This window comes from Meles meles, chromosome 17, assembly GCF_922984935.1.
Source record: "Meles meles chromosome 17, mMelMel3.1 paternal haplotype, whole genome shotgun sequence".
In the NCBI taxonomy this organism is placed as follows: Eukaryota; Metazoa; Chordata; class Mammalia; order Carnivora; family Mustelidae; genus Meles; species Meles meles.
In genome coordinates this window covers 52570012-52588648 of record NC_060082.1, presented here as the reverse complement: position 1 = coordinate 52588648, position 18637 = coordinate 52570012, and the positions used below count along the sequence as shown (strand labels likewise).

The 18637-nt window shown below is 35.2% G+C and overlaps 1 protein-coding gene across 1 annotated transcript in view; it reads left to right on the top strand.

Moving 5' to 3' along the window:
- XPR1 (xenotropic and polytropic retrovirus receptor 1) overlaps positions 1-18637 on the top strand; it is a 244176-nt gene that overhangs the window by 19283 nt on the left and 206256 nt on the right. Inside the window, exon 2 of the mRNA XM_045982852.1 lies at positions 14890-14941. Coding sequence (XP_045838808.1) covers positions 14890-14941 — 52 coding nt within the window. The remainder of the gene's footprint in view (positions 1-14889; positions 14942-18637) is intronic.

Below are 18637 nucleotides of genomic sequence, written 5' to 3'. Positions count from 1 at the left end.
AGAGGAGGAAGCAGGCTCCCCGCTGAGCAGAGAGCCCGATGCGGGGCTCGATCCCAGGACCCTGGGATCATGACCTGAGCTGAAGGCAGAGGCTTTAACCCACTGAGCCACCCAGGTGCCCCTAAATACAATATTTTTAAAAATAAAGTTAACATCTTCCTTCCAAATGGTGTAATATGCAACCATACAGAATATTGTAGTAATTGGATCATTTTATTACCACTAATATTTGAAATTAAATAAAAATATCATTAGTAAAAGATAAAGTAATAGTATTAAACCTTTTCTTTTCTTTTTTTTTTTTTTTTTAAAGATTTATTTGACAGATAGAGATTACAAGTAGGCAGAGAGGCAGGCAGAGAGAGAGAGAGAGGAGGAAGCAGGCTCTCCGCTAAGCAGAGAGCCCGATGCGGGGCTCGATCCCAGGACCCCGGGATCATGACCTGAGCTGAAGGCAGAGGCTTTAACCCACTGAGCCACCCAGGCGCCCCTCTTCTTTTTTTTTTAAGAGAGGGAGGGGACAAGGGTAGAGGGATAGAGAAAATCCCAAGCAAGCTCCACAGCTCAGTGCAGGGCTTGATCTCATAACCCTGAGATCATGACCTGAGCTGAAATCAAGAGTTGGACATTTAACTGACTGAGCCACCCAAGTGCCCCTATTAAACATTTTTGAATGCATCACTTTCTAGTGTTCACTGTTTGTGTATTTTTTAGGGAGTGAAGGAGGGAAGAATTCACTACAAAGTTTAAACCTGGGGAAACTGGTCGAGAATAGCTACTTTTAGGGATGGTTAACTCATGAAATTAGATCTTAAATATGCTGATTTCATGTGCAGAATGTTTATATGTAGAGAAGGAGCTAGAATTTGAAAAATTGTATCAACAGATTATCATAATTGAGATAGTAGTTAAAGAACTCATTAAGGGAAAGTATGTAAGGCAGAAAAGTAGAGATCCAAATAGAGGATGTCTTGGAAAATATATTGTCACAAGAGTCAAGAGTTGCAAAGATAAATGGATTACTAGCAGTGACAAGCTATGTAGACAGGTGAGAATGAGAATTAAGGATATGACAAAAGGAGCTTATTGGTGGATTCTGAACATAAATTTGTCTTTTGCAAACCGACTTCCAGGTTTTAAGAGGTTAAAGTCATTGATACAACACGTGTGTAATTTTCATTTGAGAAATGTGGCTACTAACAAGGTGAGGAAAATAGGATAGAACCTTTAGGAACATGTAGGATAAAACTTTAAAAGGTTCTTTGAGGGTATATGAGATATATATGAAGACAATAGAGAAAGTAGCTTAATTTTATCTTAAGTTTTTTACTTTAATTGCATTTCCTTTATTTATTGGTTGTGAGATATTCACAACATTATTTCTCTGAACCTCAGTTTTCCTGTGTGTAAAAAGTGGTACTATTTACCTTTCAAGCTTATTGTCAGAATTAGATTTAATAATATAAGAAAGTGTCAGCAAGGGCCTGACCTATAGAAGATACTCTTCAGTAAAGTATAGCTGTTGATTTCTGTCATTAAAGATAAGCCAGGGGAGTAACTTTTATTCATTTATTCAACTGACATTTTATTTTAGGGTGTTAGTGCTTAATCCAATAAGACTCTTTCAATGTCATGAAATTTCTTGGAAAGCAAATGATGGTAGCTAGACTTTTAGAATCCATTCCTTGAGAAACTACCTTCTGACAAATTGAATTATTATATTTCATAGATTCTAAGATGCACATTCCCCTCTTCCAATACCTTTGAGATTGGGATTCATCTCACAGATGTCATAGTTTAATTGGTAATATTTTTCTTTCTTAATGATTCATAAAATAATGGTGTGCCTTGACAGTTGATGATGTCTTAGATTCAATGAAATGTGGTAGTATTTTATTAAGTACAAATATCTTCATGTATTTTGACAAGTAGTATTTTTGTGGGAACAGTGGGAACTACAGAGAATAGTTTGTTAAGGTTAATAGTTTATTAAGGTTTTGTGGTGTTGAAATTGGAGCTGTGAAGTGATCTGACACCCATCAATTAGAAATGGGGCAGCTGACTGGCTCAGTTGGAAGAGCATGTTACTCTTGATGTCAGGGTTGTGAGTTCGAGCCCCATGTTGTATGTAGAGATTTCTTAAAAAAAACAACAACAACAACAACGAAGAAACTGTTTGTATAGACATATAGGAAACAGCATTGCAGAGCTTTTGGATTCCTTTCTGTTTTTGTTCAGATAAACTGGCAAACTGTTACTAAGAGCAAAAGTGAGAACTTTATGCTGTGATAACAATTATTTTTGGGTAAAATCCAACGTGTTTTACCAACCTGTATAAAACTTAACAAACATGTTAAAGAGAGCTGGAAGCCAAAAGCATTAAGAGTTTTTCTTGTGACTGGTGAATGAAAATGGTTTGAATTTTGTGTACAAATAAAAGATAATGAAAATTGGGAAAAATAAGAAAGGACTTTGTGTTTTGATATTTCATGAAACTGGAACTGCTATAAAAGAATTTGATAAAAATAACAATAGCTAACACTTGAAAAAATTAACCAGTGTGCTGATTTTGGACACTTAGGTTTTGTGTTACCAAGTCTGTGAAGTTTACTAATACATTTTAAAAATAGATTTTATTTATTTATTTGAGAGAGAGAGAGAGAGAATGAGAGAGAGCATGAAACAGGGAAAGTCAGAGGGAGAAGCAGACCTCCTGCTGAGCAGGGAGCCAGATGCAGGACTTGATCCTGGGACTTCAGGGTCATGACCTGAACTGAAGGCAGTCACTCAACCAACTGAGCCATCCAGGCACATTTTAAATTTGTCCTGTGCTAAACGCTGTGGCCTATAAAAATTAAAGTGAGATTGCTCTCTGCCCTCAGAATTTACAGCCGTAATAAAACCACAATAAATATAAGAATGAGCCATATAGATTTAATTAGTTAGAAGAGAATATTTGTTATCAGCTTTATTTTATCATCAGAACAGTACTCTTAGACAAGGAGGATGCGAATTTATTCTGTCAGATCTGCTCCAGCCTAGAAGTGTGGCTGTATGACTTCCCAAGGGCATTCAGTGTAAGTTAAATTACAGTGTTGGTGGCTTTGACATATGGGAATGCAATTTTGCTTATTATTGCTAAATAAATCATTTCAAATTGTCATAATTTTCCTTTCTATAATTTTGTATACTGATAGGAATAAGAATCTTAGCTACTTTGATCAAGATGAGTAGATATTGGGGGCACCTGGGTGGCTCAGTGGGTTAAAGCCTCTGCCTTCAGCTCAGGTCATGATCCCAGGGTCCTGGGATCCAGGCCCACATCGGGCTCTCTGCTCCGCAGGGAGCCTGCTTCCTCCTCTCTCTCTGCCTGCCTCTCTGCTTAGTTGTGATTTCTCTCTGTCAAATAAATAAAATATTAAAAAAAAAAAGATGAGTAGATATTGGTTATTATCTAATAACATGTACGTTTTGTGACATAAAGGTATTTTTCAAATCTACCTCATATATTAATTATCTATTGCTATATAACAAGTTACCCCCAAACTTAGTATCTTAAAGCAATAATAAACATTTATCTCAGGCTGTTGCTGTGTGTTAAGAATTTGGAAGCAGTTTCACTGGGTGTTCTGGCTCAGAGTATTTTTGTATGCGGTTACAGTTAAGATGTTACCTGGGACTGCAGTCATCTCAAGGCTTGACTAGGACTGGAGGATCTAATTTTAAGATAGCTCACTCAGATGGTATGCAAATTTGTGTTTTATTTTGTTTTGTTTTTCAGGAGGTCTCAGTTCTTTACCACTCAGAACTCTCCATAGGGCTGCTTCTGGTTTTTTTTTAGTGGCTGGCTTCTCCCAGATTAGGTGATCCAAGAGAGAGCAAAATGAAAAGTACAGTGTCTTTTATGACCTAGCCTTGGAAGCAGTACTCTGTTTTTGTGCAATAATCTATTGTTTAAAAGCACTTCTTCTCCCCCTTTTTTTAAATAAATGGAATCATAATCATAAAAAAAAAAAAAGTGCAGAGCAGCAAACAAAGTGTCTTATACAAAGTCATGTACCGAAAATAAAATCTACTTCTAAATCATGCAGCAAGCACTTAACAATTCCTTTGGCCCGAACCAAAATTGCTGTTTGAGCTCAAAGTTTACAAATAAAATATATAAAAAGATTATAAAAAAAAATCTATTGTTTATACAGGTCAGCTCCGTTTGGTTTGGGACGGGTTGCACAAGAGCATTATTACCAGGAAGCAGGAATCTTTGGGAGTCATCTTAGACTTAGGGGCTATTTGGTCCACCTGATATAAAAATCTAATGGTTAAGAAAAGTTTTGGAAATAAAAGGAGGAATGTCAGAAATAGAGGTAAATCTTAGAAAATAAGGTTTCATTTGAAATAGTGGGCTATGTGTCTTTTTCTCAAGCATGGCTTATAGAATTTGCAATACTTGGGCAAGATACTTCAGTAACCTGAGTCTCAAATCTTCAGTGGTAAAATGAGAAGTGTCTTTGCATTAAAGAGTTAAAGCTCTGTTTTGCATTAAAGAGTTAATGCATTAAAAAATTAAAGCATTGTATTCAGAATACTCAAAATGATACCCAATGGTAGGTATTTAGTAAATGTAATAACTATGATTGCTTTTATTGTTGATCAGTATTTGTGGCCATTTCCTGAGCTCTCATGTATATTCAACCCAATCTAATCAAAGCCTGATCACTCTTCTGAAACCATTTATTGATAGTTATAGATGAGCTCCTGATCCTCAGATCTAATAACCTCCTCTTAGTCTCTTTCTTTTTGATCTCTAAGCAGCTTTTATTTTTCTTTCCTTTAACTTATGGTTATATTTTTTTAAATCTTACATATGGATAGTTTAAGTTATAGGCTCTAAAGTAGAGAGTCAGAGTGTAGGCATACTAATGTTGGCTATTTTTCTTTATAATTCAGTTGTAGCATTCCAGTTAGATAGAGAGATATGTAGACAGCATTCCAGTTAGAATAGACATCTATATTCACCATCCAGCTCAAGAGACAGAAGAATTATTAGTATAATGAACCCTTTCTCAATTGTTTACTTAACTCAGATGTTTTCAGTTTTCTTTTAAAATTATTTTTCCAGTTTTATTGAGATGTAATTGACATATAACACTGTATAAATGTAAGGTATACCACATATTGACTTAACTAATTTATTATAAAGTGATTACTACCATAGCATCAGGTAACACCTCCATCCCATCACATAATGACCGTTTCTTTTTTGTGGTGAGAACATTTAAGATCTGCTCCATTCAGAACTTTCAAATATATAATAATGGATTATTGGGTATAATCACCATGCTGTACATTAGATTCTCAGAACTTCATAATCTTATTACTGGCAGTTTTTACCCTTTAATGAATATTCCCCCCAACCAGTACCCCAACACATAGGCATTGTAACCACCATTGTATTCTGAGCTTGGCTTTTTTAGATTTCTCTGAGCTTGGCTTTTTTAGATTCCACATATAAGTGCTATCATATAGTATTTGTTTTTCTCTGACTTATTTCACTTAGAATAATGCCCTCAACAGTTATCCAAATTGTTGCAAATGACAGGATTTCCTTCTTTCTTATGGCTGAATGATATTGCATTATATATGTATATACCAAATCTTCTTTATCCCTTTATCTGTTAACACTTAGGTTGCTTCCATGTCTTGGATATTCTGAATAAATGCTGCACTGAACATGAGGGTGCAGGGACCTCTTCTCTAAGCAGCTTTTGATAGTTATTAAAGCTCTTCTTTCTTTTTTCAGTGTTAACATTAGTTTCAGGTATATAACAGAGTAAGAATTAGATGTAGTAATATAGGAAAGTGCCACTTTCCTATGTGCCACTGTACACATTATGCTCTGCTTACCACATGGACATCTATGATCTGTTACCATACAGACACTTTTACAGTACCATTGATTAGTATCTCTTCTTTCCTGAAATGCTCCTTTAATTTTTGTGGCCCTGTATATATATCTGATTTTCTCCTCATTGTCTTCTCTGATGGTTTGTATTCCAAATGTTAATGTGTTGGGACCACTTCTCACTTTCTGAGAAATTGCATTTACCTAGAGCTTAGGCAGTTTCAAATCATCTTTATATAAGTGATTTCCAACTCTTAACCAATAGCTCTGACGTATCTTTTAAACTTTAGATCTCTATTTTCATCTGTCTACTAACTATCTCAGTTATTCTGTAGATACCCAAAATGGTTTGTTATCCAAATGCCTATCTTTTTTTTTTTTTTTGCTCAAGTTTTTTCTTTTTTGTTTTTTCAGGTCAGTTAATAGTATTAGGAATCATCCTTCTTTTTACCTGGGCTCAAAATCTGGGAGATCTTTAGATCCCTTAGTTCATGTTTAGTTGTTTGTCTAGACTTTCTTCTTTGCTTCTTGGTTTTTGCTTCTTGGTATCCCTCTCTTTCCCATATTTCACCTGCTTTTTTCTTCCATTGCTACTGCCTTAGACTTTCAATATGCTGTGTTTATTTTTTTTTCAAGTATTTAACATATTGTGTTCTAATTTACCTATTTATGTGACTTCTTGTTTGAGTCATCATCATTTCTTCAGAACCTGGCATAGTGTACAGAGCAGACATCCAGTGATGTTCATTGAATGAATAAAGCTTGGTAACTTCCTTAATGATGATATTAGTAATCTAGAAATATTTATGGTGTGCCTCTTTTGTACAGTTACAAGCAAGGTGGCTAAAACCCTGACTTTGCATTCATATGGGGAATAAGTGACACAGATAACTAAAACATAAGGTAGAAATATTAAGTGCTATAAATTGTTTCAAATAGAATACTGTAGGATTTCAGAGGGGGGAGTGATAATTTCTACCGGAGAAACCAGGACAAAGCATAAAAGAGGTTAAATTTGATCTAGACCTTGAAGAATGGTTAAGATTTGGAAATTAAGATTTTAAAGGTGTGGGTAGGGTGAGGGATTCTAGTAGAGGCAATAGTTGTAAACAAAGGCAAAAGGTGAAAGAAATATTGAGGTTCCCCAAATGAGTCCTTATAATAATAAATAATTCATTTTGGCTTGAAAGTCAGATGAAAGTGAAAGTGATTTTCTTCAGTTTGGAAGATAAGCCTAAAAGATAGTTTGGACCATTCTGGGTACCTTAGAGACCAGCAGAGGATTATGAGCTTTATTTTGTGGCCTTGGGAAATCCTTGTAAATTTTTAAGCTGGAGAATCAGATTGATGCTTTGGGAAGATTGATATGGCAGTAGTTTGTAAGATATTTTAGAGAGACGAAATCTATAGATTGGTAAACCAGTGAAGAATTCACTGAAATAGTGTAGGTAAAAAGATAGGAGAGAATGAATGTAAACGAGGTTGTGATAGTGGCATTGATTGACTCAGATCACTACACTCATGGGTAGAAAGGAGAATGTAAGAATATTAACTCTGCTAGGATAGGGATTTTTATTTTCCTCATGATGTATTCCAGGTGTCTAGAGCAGAGCCTGGCACACAGTAGATACCCAGTGAATATTTGTTGAGTGAGTGATAACTGAGATTGTAGATCTGTGTGATTTGGCTACTGGCAATGGCATTAAAAGAAGTGTAAAACGTGAGGAGAGCAGGCTTGGGGAAGAAATGAATTTTGGACATTCTGATTTTGTATTAGGAGACATGTGGCTGACAGTATAGTTTTGGGAGATATCCACATGGAAATAGTAAAAGTCATGTCAGTGAATGTGAGAATATATTAGTGCAGTAATTTATAAATGTGAATATAACATGACATGTTCCAAATTAGATCTTCCTATTTTATGTTTTATACATTTAATAATTTCGATTATAATTTATGTTGTAACAACTTTTGCATATTGGATTGCCTTTGCTGATGGGGTGCTTTTAAATTCTATGAAAATTGGCTCATGCATAATCAAACTAGGGTTTTGTATTAAGTTTGTACAAGAGTACATTGATTTTGAATTTTAATATATTATAAGAAGTTGTGTAAGAGTTTTTATTGACTTTACAGCTTATTTCTGTCATCAAAAACAGCTGTGTTAGTTTATTTCTATATGGGGATAGAAATAAGCATTAATTAGATGGTGATTCCTTGTGTAGGACACATGAGAATACTAGCTGCCCTCTTGAGGTTTATAATTTGATTTGCAGAACTGCCCTTAACACTTCAGTATCATGAAAACATGACTGATTTCTAGATAATGAGACAAAAACCAGGTCACAGGTAATGACCTGTACACTATTCACGGAATACTCAGTATTCTGGTAAAAAAATTAAAAAGGTAATGCATAAAGAGGAAGTAGAAACTGAAAAAGAAATAATTGAAGAGTGTTTCTGGGGTACTGTAGATAAGCTCATGATGTACGTATTTTGAAAAATATTTCAAAATTTGGTTATTCACGAGTTTCATTTAGAAAAGTTTTCAGATTAAAAAAAGTTGGTGATGTAAACTTTATCTAATTATTAAACACTATTAATAGAGATTATGATTTTTTCAAAGATTTTATTTATTCATTTGACACAGAGAGACACAGGGAGAGAGGGAGCACAGTGTGGGGAGTGAGAGAGGGAGAAGCGGGCTTCCCATGGAGCAAGGAGCCTGATGTGGGGCTTGATCCCAGGACTCTGGGTTCATGACCTGAGCGAAATGCAGACACTTAATGACTGAGCCACCCAGGCACCCCAAGATTATGATTTTTTTAAGGGTTTATGACAAATATCCCTTTCCCTTCCTCTTTAAATATCTGTTTGTTTCATTGCTTATTAATCGATAATTAGATTCCAGTGTGCTGACTTTTGAATATTGAAGCCAATGAGGACAACATGGATTAGATATTTTATTGATGGAGGTGGTAATATTTATAGTATGATATATATGAGGCTAATGGTGATTTGATAGGAAGTAGGAGTTTTTTTCTCCGTTTTTTCAAAATTTTATTTAAATTCTAGTTAATATACAGTGAAGTGTTGGTTTTAAGAGTGGAATTCAGTGACTCATCACTTACAGACAATACCCAGTTCTCATCATATCAAGTGCCCTCCTTAATACCCATCACTCATCTAGCCCATCTGCCACCCTTTCTATCCATCACTCCTCAGTTTGTTCTTTATCTTTAAGAGTCTCTTGTGGTTTGTTTCTCGCTCTGTTTTTTTTCTTTTTTTCCCCCTTCTCCCATACTTTCATCTATTTTGTTTCTCAAATTCCACATATGATTGAAATCCTATGGTATTTGTCTTTCTCTGACTTTTTTCACTTAGCATAATACAGTTTAGCTCCATCCATGTTGTTGTGAATGGCAAGATTTCATTCTTTTTGATGGGCGAGTAATATTCCATTATGTATATACACCACCTGGAAGTGGGAATTTTTCTGGCTTCTGATTTGAGTTTGTGAAAAGGCCTGTGAAATGGCTTGCGCTTTGCAAAGATTAATGATGATCTACTATGTGTTATTAAAAATTAACAACATAAGAAATTTGAAATGGCAGTATTATTGAACATACATGTTAAGTTTGAGCTATACCCTATATCATACAACAGATATGTGTGTGTGTGTGTGTGTGTGTAGAGTAGAAAGTTTAATATAATTAGGAGACTTTGTTAAAAAAGCATATGCAAACTGGGATTTGCGTTATTTTCTTATGAGTCTGTAGGTTTCCCTTGAGAATTAAAAATAGAGTATGTTCGGGGCGCCTGGGTGGCTCAGTGGGTTAAGCCGCTGCCTTCATCTTAGGTCATGATCTCAGGGTCCTGGGATCGAGTCCCGCATCAGGCTCTCTGCTCTGCAGGGAGCCTGCTTCCTCCTCTCCTTCTGCCTGCCTCTCTGCCTACTTGTGATCTCTCTCTCTCTGTCAAATGAATGAATAAAATCTTAAAAAAAAAAAAAAATAGAGTATGTTCATGACAGTGATTTTCTGAAAATGTCATAGCATATTCTAGATCATCTAGATGACTGTCTTATAAACCAGTAAATGCCAGGAGATTGCAGTAACCGTGTTTATGCTTGTTTGGTCATGTTGGCTCTAGGTAGTATTGTACTACCTTATGAAGAGTTAATTGGGACTGAGGTATATCTAATGCATAAATGATGTATTTATGTCCAAATAGTAGATCTCCAAATGATGCCACAACCCACTGTATGATCTAAGTTTTGTGGTATTTCACATTGGATTAGCTAACATTCTTTGAGTATCTTTTTAATGTTCTAAGTACTCTTTATGTATAATCACGAATTATAATTATTATAAGGATTTGTGTTTTAAGAGGTTTTAATTCTTGAAATAGACCTGTGAGATATGTGTGATCACTTCTGTTGTGCAGATGAGGACATTGTTATACAGAGAAGTTAATTTTCCCAAGCTTACATTTCCCAAGCTTAGATATATATTATAGTGGGGTTGGTTTTTATACACATTGTCCAATTCCATAACTCCTACCCACTGTACTATGCTACCTCATAGTAGGGAGAGGTACTAAGAGGATTATATCACACCTGATAGTCATATAGACATTCCAAATTTAGAAGAGCAGATACAATGATAGCATTGTATTCATGTTGCCAGTTGAGATTTTGTTTCTGCAAACCATTTTTTCCTGTCATGTTAATGTTGGTTGAATAGTATTGGTTTTGTGCTTTTGTTTGGATTTAATTTGGAAGATTTTACTGTTATATGAGTTGATATAAACACTAAAGGAGTTTTGTCTTAGTACATATATTTCAATAACATAACAAAAACAATTTAACACTCAGATTAAAAGAGATGTTAATATAAAAGATTGCTTTGAATCCTTTGAAAATCCAAGAAATCTATTGTTGGGTGTGTGGGAGGCTCAGTCAGTTAAATGTCTGACTCTTGATACCAACTCAGATCATGATCTCAGGGTTGTGAGACTGAGTCCAGCTTCGGGCTCTGCACTTTAAGGGGAACCTGCTTGGGATCTGTTCCCTCCCACACCCCCCCCCCCCCCACCGCCACACCATGCTCTCTCTGAAAGTAAATAAATAGATCTTTTAAAAAAGATCTAATCTATGTAATGCACATGAATGTATATTGATTTTTATTATACAAATTCAGAGGTGTTTTTATTTTGTTTATTTTAGGCAGGGAGAGGGAGAGAGAATCCTAAGCAGGCACCATGCCCAGTGCAGAGCCCAACACCTGGCTAGATCACAACCCTGAGATTGTGATCTGACCCAAAATCAGTGTCAAATGCTTAACAGACTAAGCATTTAGTCTGTTTAGGCCTAAGGCCACCCAGGTGCCTGCAGATTCAGAGTTGTTTTTTTTTTTTTATATTTTATTTATTTGACAGAGAGAAATCACAACTAGGCAGAGAGGCAGGCAGAGAGGAGGAAGCAGGCTCCCCGCGGAGCAGAGAGCCCGATGTGGGGTTCGATCCCAGGATCCTGGGGATCATGACCTGAGCCGAAGGCAGAGGCTTTAACCCACTGAGCCACCCAGGCGCCCCCAGATTCAGAGTTTGATATAAAGTAATGGATAGCCTTAAAGGAAAATAGGATAAATTGAGGAACCTCTTTGAATGTGTTGTTTTATGTATTTGGATATACTGTTCCTAAACCAGGCAAGTGCTTTCATATTATAAATATATAGACACTAATGTAGACATTACTTTGTAGGCTTTTTTCCCCTTCTTAGTTCCTAATTGGGGGCTATTCTCATGTCACAAGAAAAGAATGGTATCTGTCCTGTGTATGGAATTTTGTAGACAATATAGTAAAAAACTTAGAGGTTTCTATTATTTAGAGGAAAACTGAAGTAGTAAGAAGCAGAAAGAATTGTCCCAGATTTTACTGAAAGTTGTCTTGATTGAAATGAAATTATGGTTCAGTTTTACAATCAAAATGAAGGCTATCATTTTTCTTTTTATAAAATTTTAATCGTCTTTTAAAAACTTAATTTGGTAAGCTTCCCTTTTGCAAATTTAATTCATTTTCATTGTATGTCAGTAAGATACTGCTTAATATGCTTTTGCAGTGTGCTTTGTTCATTTTTAAAGTAATTTTCTTTGAGGAAGAAAGGCTTTTGAATTCAAGAACTATTTATTGAGCTTCTAGTAGGTAGAAGTCATCCTGCTAGTCATTAATGGTTTATTTGGTTCTTGATAGCATCATTTAATTTTGGTCCACATGCCTGTTATACTCCAGAAGTAGAAAAACTTTATTCAGGTATTTGAGTCTCCGATATTACCTGTTCCCATAATAGATTTATTTTTGTAAATATTCTCTGGCTGGGTTTATGTATTTCTTCTTAAATTTTTTTATCTAGAGATTTACTTTCCTCTAAGTAATTTATTTACTCTCTTGAAATACTTTATGGAAGACTCTAACATAACCACCACTCTATACTTGTGTAGGATTTTTAATATGAAATTCCAGTCCAAACTGACAAAGACTTTCTGATGTTTGATAAAATCTTCTGGACTAGCTTCTTTTTTTAGACCAGAAGTTAGTGGTCCTTGAGACATCTGAAATTGTAAAGAAAATAGTGAATGTATATACTTTGATCTTCAAAGAAGTTCCACACCTTTGTCATATATACTTAGGGCTTTTATACTTAAATAAGTTTAAGAATTAGTGGTCAGTAAACACGAGGCTGAGCTCCAAAGGTAATCTTAGAAAAGTTGTGACCTAATAATGAAGGTTCTGTTAAAAAAAAAAAAAAAAGAAGATTTTTGTTTTTGTGTTTTCAGACACCTGTTCTGATCAGTTCTTTTTTCTGATGCTAATAACCATTTCCCTGACACCAATTGGGTGTTAGTAATTCACTTTAATTCTGATGTGACCTATCCAGAGTTAGCACAGACCCCATGGGTAAGGGCTTAGTCCCATAAGACTGCCCTCACTTGAGATGCCAGCTATAAATGGGGTACCCAGGATACCCATACTTCTGCCTGGGTGACTACAAATCTTTGATCACTGGTGATTGAGTTCAGTCCCCAGCCATTCCCCCTTTCTCAGAGATCTGGGGGTGGGGCTGAAAGTTTTAACCCTCTAATCACATTAATCAGGTGGTCAGTTTTTCTGGGGACCAGCCACCACCCTGAAGCTATTTCGCACCCCCCCCCCCGCCACTGCCCGCCATGAACTGTCTCAGTGTATAAGAGAGTAGATTCTTTTTTTTTTTTTTAAGATTTTATTTATTTATTTATTTGAGAGACAGAGATCATAAGGAGGCAGAGAGGCAGGCAGAGAGAGAGGAGGAAGCAGGCTCCCTGCTGAGCAGAGAGCCCGATGCGGGACTCGATCCCAGGACCCTGAGATTATGACCTGAGCTAAAGGCAGAAGCTTAACCCACTGAGCCACCCAGGTGCCCCGAGAGTAGATTCTAAAGCTTTCAGAAATTTGTGCCAGGAACCTGAAACAAAGAGCAAATATTTTTTTATTATACCATAATTGCATTACTATAGTATCTCAAATTTTATATAAATAGTGAATCTTATTGAATGTTAAGGATTTAAGCATGTGCAGTGTTAAAATATTTAAATATACATAGTTTTCCTATGAAGATTTTTTTTAAAGGTTAAAATGAACAAAAATGCATTGATCCAAAATTTTAATTTTCTGTTTCATTGGGAACCTTTTTTACACATGTTGTCAAGCTTGGTTAGTCATAGAACTAACAGATTGGTCGCTGGTCTAAAGCAAATGATAAACTCACTTGGAAAGAATATAATTTACTAGACTTGAATATAGACGGGTTACCCAGAAGGTTTATTTCCTTTTTTGGGGGGTTTAAGCTTGAGTGACTCTAGGGCAGTGGTTTTGGGTGTGGGGGCGGTGTGTTGATTTTGACCCCCATGGGACATTTGGCAATATATGGAGATATTTTTGGTTGTTACAGTTTTGGTGGAGGTGTTGCTACTGGTATCTAGATGAGGCTTGTGAGTCTCTTGATGCCAGGGATGATACTAAAAATCCTATTATGCACAGAACAGCCCCTCAGCCTCCCCCCAAACAAAGAATTATCTGACTCCAAATGTCAGTTGTTGAGGGAGGCTGGAGGCCACTTTGGGAATCACCAAGTGTTAGATGGTTTGAAGTTTCAAAGCTATGGGACTGGATATAGCCACCTTTTAGGACCAGCTCTTCCGCATTGGAGCCTTATCCACTCAGTTGATTCTACCATATTGATAGGTGTGGGGAAATGCTTTTCATTACTACCCCCAAACCACTTACTGGGAGACCAGACTGCAGCCATCCAAATTACTTAAATATTATTGGTAGTTAATTCACTGGTTTGGGGAAAAAAAAAAATCTGTAAATATATTTATAGTCCTGCACTCTTATGGAGGACATTCCAGGCCTTCATTGAAGACTGTTTGTATCCAAGATAAAAAGAATTCCGGAGATTGTCTACGTAGCATGTGAGTGTACTTGACACTACTGAATTGTTAATGTGAAAATGGTTAAGATGGTAAATTTTATGTTACTTTTATGTTACTACAAAAAGAAAAAAATTTGTATCCAGTGTTTCATATTTTCTTAAGCACTGTTCCATGTATATCTTTTGGGCCATTGTTCTCAGTTTCTTTCGCTATTTTCTTTTAGTCAAGAGAGTTTATGATCTCTCAGGAGGTTTTTCATTCTTTTCCCAATGCCCTTTAATTTTTAAAGTGTACATATTAGTCATTTTCTTAAAGATTGGACAATACTGGGTTGATATGAAAGTATAGTATTTGGGTTTCAGCTTACTAAAGTTAATTGAAGTATATTACTAAATTCTCAGTTTAGTAGTCTGGATTGTGTAGTCTGGATATTGAAAAATAAGTAATTGTTTAGCGTCAAATGCTGTTAGTTTAAAGATTACTCATTATTTCATGCACTTTTTTTTTTTAATAGGCTTTCAAGGATATGCTGTATTCAGCTCAGGATCAGGCACCTTCTGTGGAAGGTAAGATGCATTAATCCCTAATTTAGTCACATAAAATCCCTTTTTAAGGGAAGATATTTTAAACTGCGTAGTAAAAAACTAATATATCCTGCCCTGTTATATAGATCTTTTATGCTTGTAAAAATATATGTTATGATTACTTTATATTTCAGTCTGCTTTTTGTTTGTTAAGCTCACTTTTACCTAAAATGGATCCCTTACAATGTCCTTGAATCACTTTAGCATTGTGAATCACAGATACTGGTTTAGAGTCAAAGTTCTTATCTGTATCATCTCCCCTCCCCCCAAAATATTTTTATATCTGTCTCTCTACCCATCGATCGATTGATTGATCGATCGATCCATCCATCCATCCTTTAGTAAATCCTTAGTCCGTAATTAGTCTGGACAATTTAGTTTTTCCTTTCTATTTATGCCATGTCTTTAGATTGGGATTAGTAAACAAAACAAAACAAAACAATGAAGCATATTTACTGTGTATATGTGTGTAGGTGATATAAACATGTATCTATATGCATGTGCACAGTTTGGCAGTCATAAAATCACTGATCTAAGGACAGTAGTTGTCCCTCCAGTTATCTTTATTGAGCTTTTCTGTTATCTCAGCTTCTGCTCACCAGCTCATTCCTTATGGGTTTAACCTTTGGTAGGTTTGGAGAGCTATAATTTAAAGTTGTAAGAGTTCTTCTGTCATTAAATAATGGAGCTAATTCAACAGTTATTTCTTGAGGGAGTGTTTCCTCTTATGCTGGGTAATCTTTTAAAATTTCATGTCACATTTTTCTCAGGAAGGATGAATGTGAAAAAGTATATACCAAGAATAATCTAGATAGTGTGTATAGATTAATATATTTATAAGATACCAAACTGGAATTCTATGAAGTCATTCTAGTGACAGGCTTTTGGAGGCTTATTTTTATGACATGTAACAGATGCTTAAGTTGTTTAATATAAAAGTATAGGTCTATAATTAAAAATCTCATTTCTTTGCTGAGTCACTGAATTCTACTCCTGAAGCAAAAAAAAGAAATCTCATTTCTTTAATTACATAGAATTCTACATCTTTCATCTCTAACCATTCTGCATTCAAAATGTGCTTCCTTTAACATCTTGAAATCCTTACCAAGGTGTACTTGGGTATTAGTTTTATAATATGTCACTGAATTTTGGATTATAATAATATTTAATTTATTATTAAAATATATTTAATTTTCTAATGTTTAACAGAAAGTACTTACTTATCAAAATGTTCTTTATGTCTTAAAGAGTACCTCTCAAAATATTTTAAAAATAATTTTCTTAAAATTTCATTTTAAGAAAAGGAAATTACATGGAAGTTTAACTGGTTCCCTCATCCTGTATAATTTTTGATTATTGGTTCTTTTAATTTGATTCTCAAGGTTGGGCTACTTATCTTTATTTTTTCTTTTAAGTTTTACCATCCAGTTTGTAACAAACATATTCTGACATGTTCTGGTGATCCTCATTCATCCCTTCATGCTGGCTCATGTTGCTAGTAATTTTCATACACTTTTAACTGTTATTAGAGAGAAACTGAATTCTGTGATAATATGTTAAAATGCTTATCATTAAGAGCTTTTTTTATCTCATTGCTCAGAGATGTTAACTTTGGGCCCTGTTGTAAAGAGAGTATTGTCGCTGATCATACAGATGTATATGCTGCTTTCATAAGGGAAATATTCTGCACTTGTTTGTTCTTTCTAATCTCAGGTTGGAGCCATGTAACTATATCTTCTTAAATGAATTCTTCTCTTTTGAGGTACTTAAGAATCGAAGGTATTGGAAAGTGGTTTAGAGAAACACTATTCTGTGTAGTATTGAGGTTAGAAAATGTTATTGACTATAATTTTGTCTCATTTGATCGTGATACTATATTAATTTACTGTCTTTCTTCTATGGTGTTAAATTTGAATGATAATTATTTCTATCATTTATTCTTACCATTGTGTTTGTATTGCTTTTATTTAACTGTTGTCTATAAATAAAGCAGCATAAGCCTGTCTATCAACCAAATCTAAGATAGGGCTTTCAACTTTAACATTTTTTTAAAGGCAAAAATGTTTACTAGGCCTTGATTATGTTTTTGAATATTGTTTTTTTTTTCTTTTTCTTCACTTTTTTTTTTCCCTACACCTTAAGTTTTTAGTAGACTTAAAACTTTAGGTGCCAGTGAGCAAGTTTTTTTCTGTCTTAAAACTGAAGTATATCCTAAGTTGATAGTCTCAAATGTGCTGTATGTTTAATTCAGTTTACCTGTGTTTGTTTTGTTTGTTTGTTTGTTTTTTGTTGTTTTTTTTTTTTAAAGATTTTATTTATTCATTTGACAGAGAGATCACAAGTAGACAGAGAGGCAGGCAGAGAGAGAGGGGAAAGCAGGCTCCCTGCTGAGCAGAGAGCCGATGCGGGACTCGATCCCAGGACCCTGAGATCATGACCTGAGCCGTAGGCAGCGGCTTAACCCACTGAGCCACCCAGGCGTCCCTGTTTTGTTTGTTTTATACAAAACTGATACTTTGTTCCCATCTCGAGCCAATTAAAATAGGATCTGGGAGTGAAGCCCAGGCGTTGATAGTTCTACACTCTTCTAGGTGATTCTAATAAATAGCCAAAGTCTAGAACCCCTGCCATAAATCTTAGATAATTTTAGATCAATATGATTAATGCTAACTTCTTTTAGACAGTAATTAGCCAGTAGGTTTACAAGCTTCTTAAGTTCATTGATAATTAGATTATTCTATTAGAATATAGGAGCATTTGTTTGTTTGTTTGTTTATAGCATCCAGAGGACATTTATATTTTTCAAATTGTTTATTGTATTGAATCAAATCTAAGTAATTAAGAGCTGTACTGAATAATTACATGTGTTGAATGGTTATAAGGTACATCATTATTAAAGTTAAAAAACATTTTTGCTGGGGTGCCTTGGTGGCTCAGTCAGTTAAGCATCTGTTTTCGGCTCAGGTGGTGATCTCAGGGTCTTGGAGTTTAGCCCCACATCAGGCCCCCTGCTCAAGTGGGGAGTCTGCTCCTCCTGATGCCCCTCCCCCTGCTCACTCTCCCTGTCTCTCAAATAAATAAAATTTTATAAAAAAGAAAATTTTTGCTGAGTTATTACTTTAGATGAGTTATAGTAAAATAAATAGCTTTCTTGTTCAAGGTGACTTGAAATGGGTTCTGTAAGAGTGAAGTGGTTTATTTGATAAAAGGCATAGTATATGAAACTGTTTGTTGATAAGAAGTTGACCACAGATACAATTTTTTATACCAGTGAGTCATTTTCTTGCAACTGTGTAGGACATTTCAAGATAGTGCCTTTACCCTTCGTTAATAAAGTAGGCTTTTTCCTCACTTAAAAAAACCCACGAAACAAAATAATTTCAGTGCATTAAGAAATTAAGACATTCTTCTCCTATCCCCCTACCCCCCCATGTTGCTTCTCCATGTCCTCATATCAGGGAGATCATATGATAGTTGTCTTTCTCCGATTGACTTATTTCACTAAGCATGATACGCTCTAGTTCCATCCACGTCGTCGCAAATGGCAAGATTTCATTTCTTTTGATGGCTGCATAGTATTCCATTGTGTATATATACCACATCTTCTTGATCCATTCATCTGTTGATGGACATCTAGGTTCTTTCCATAGTCTGGCTATTGTAGACATTGCTGCTATA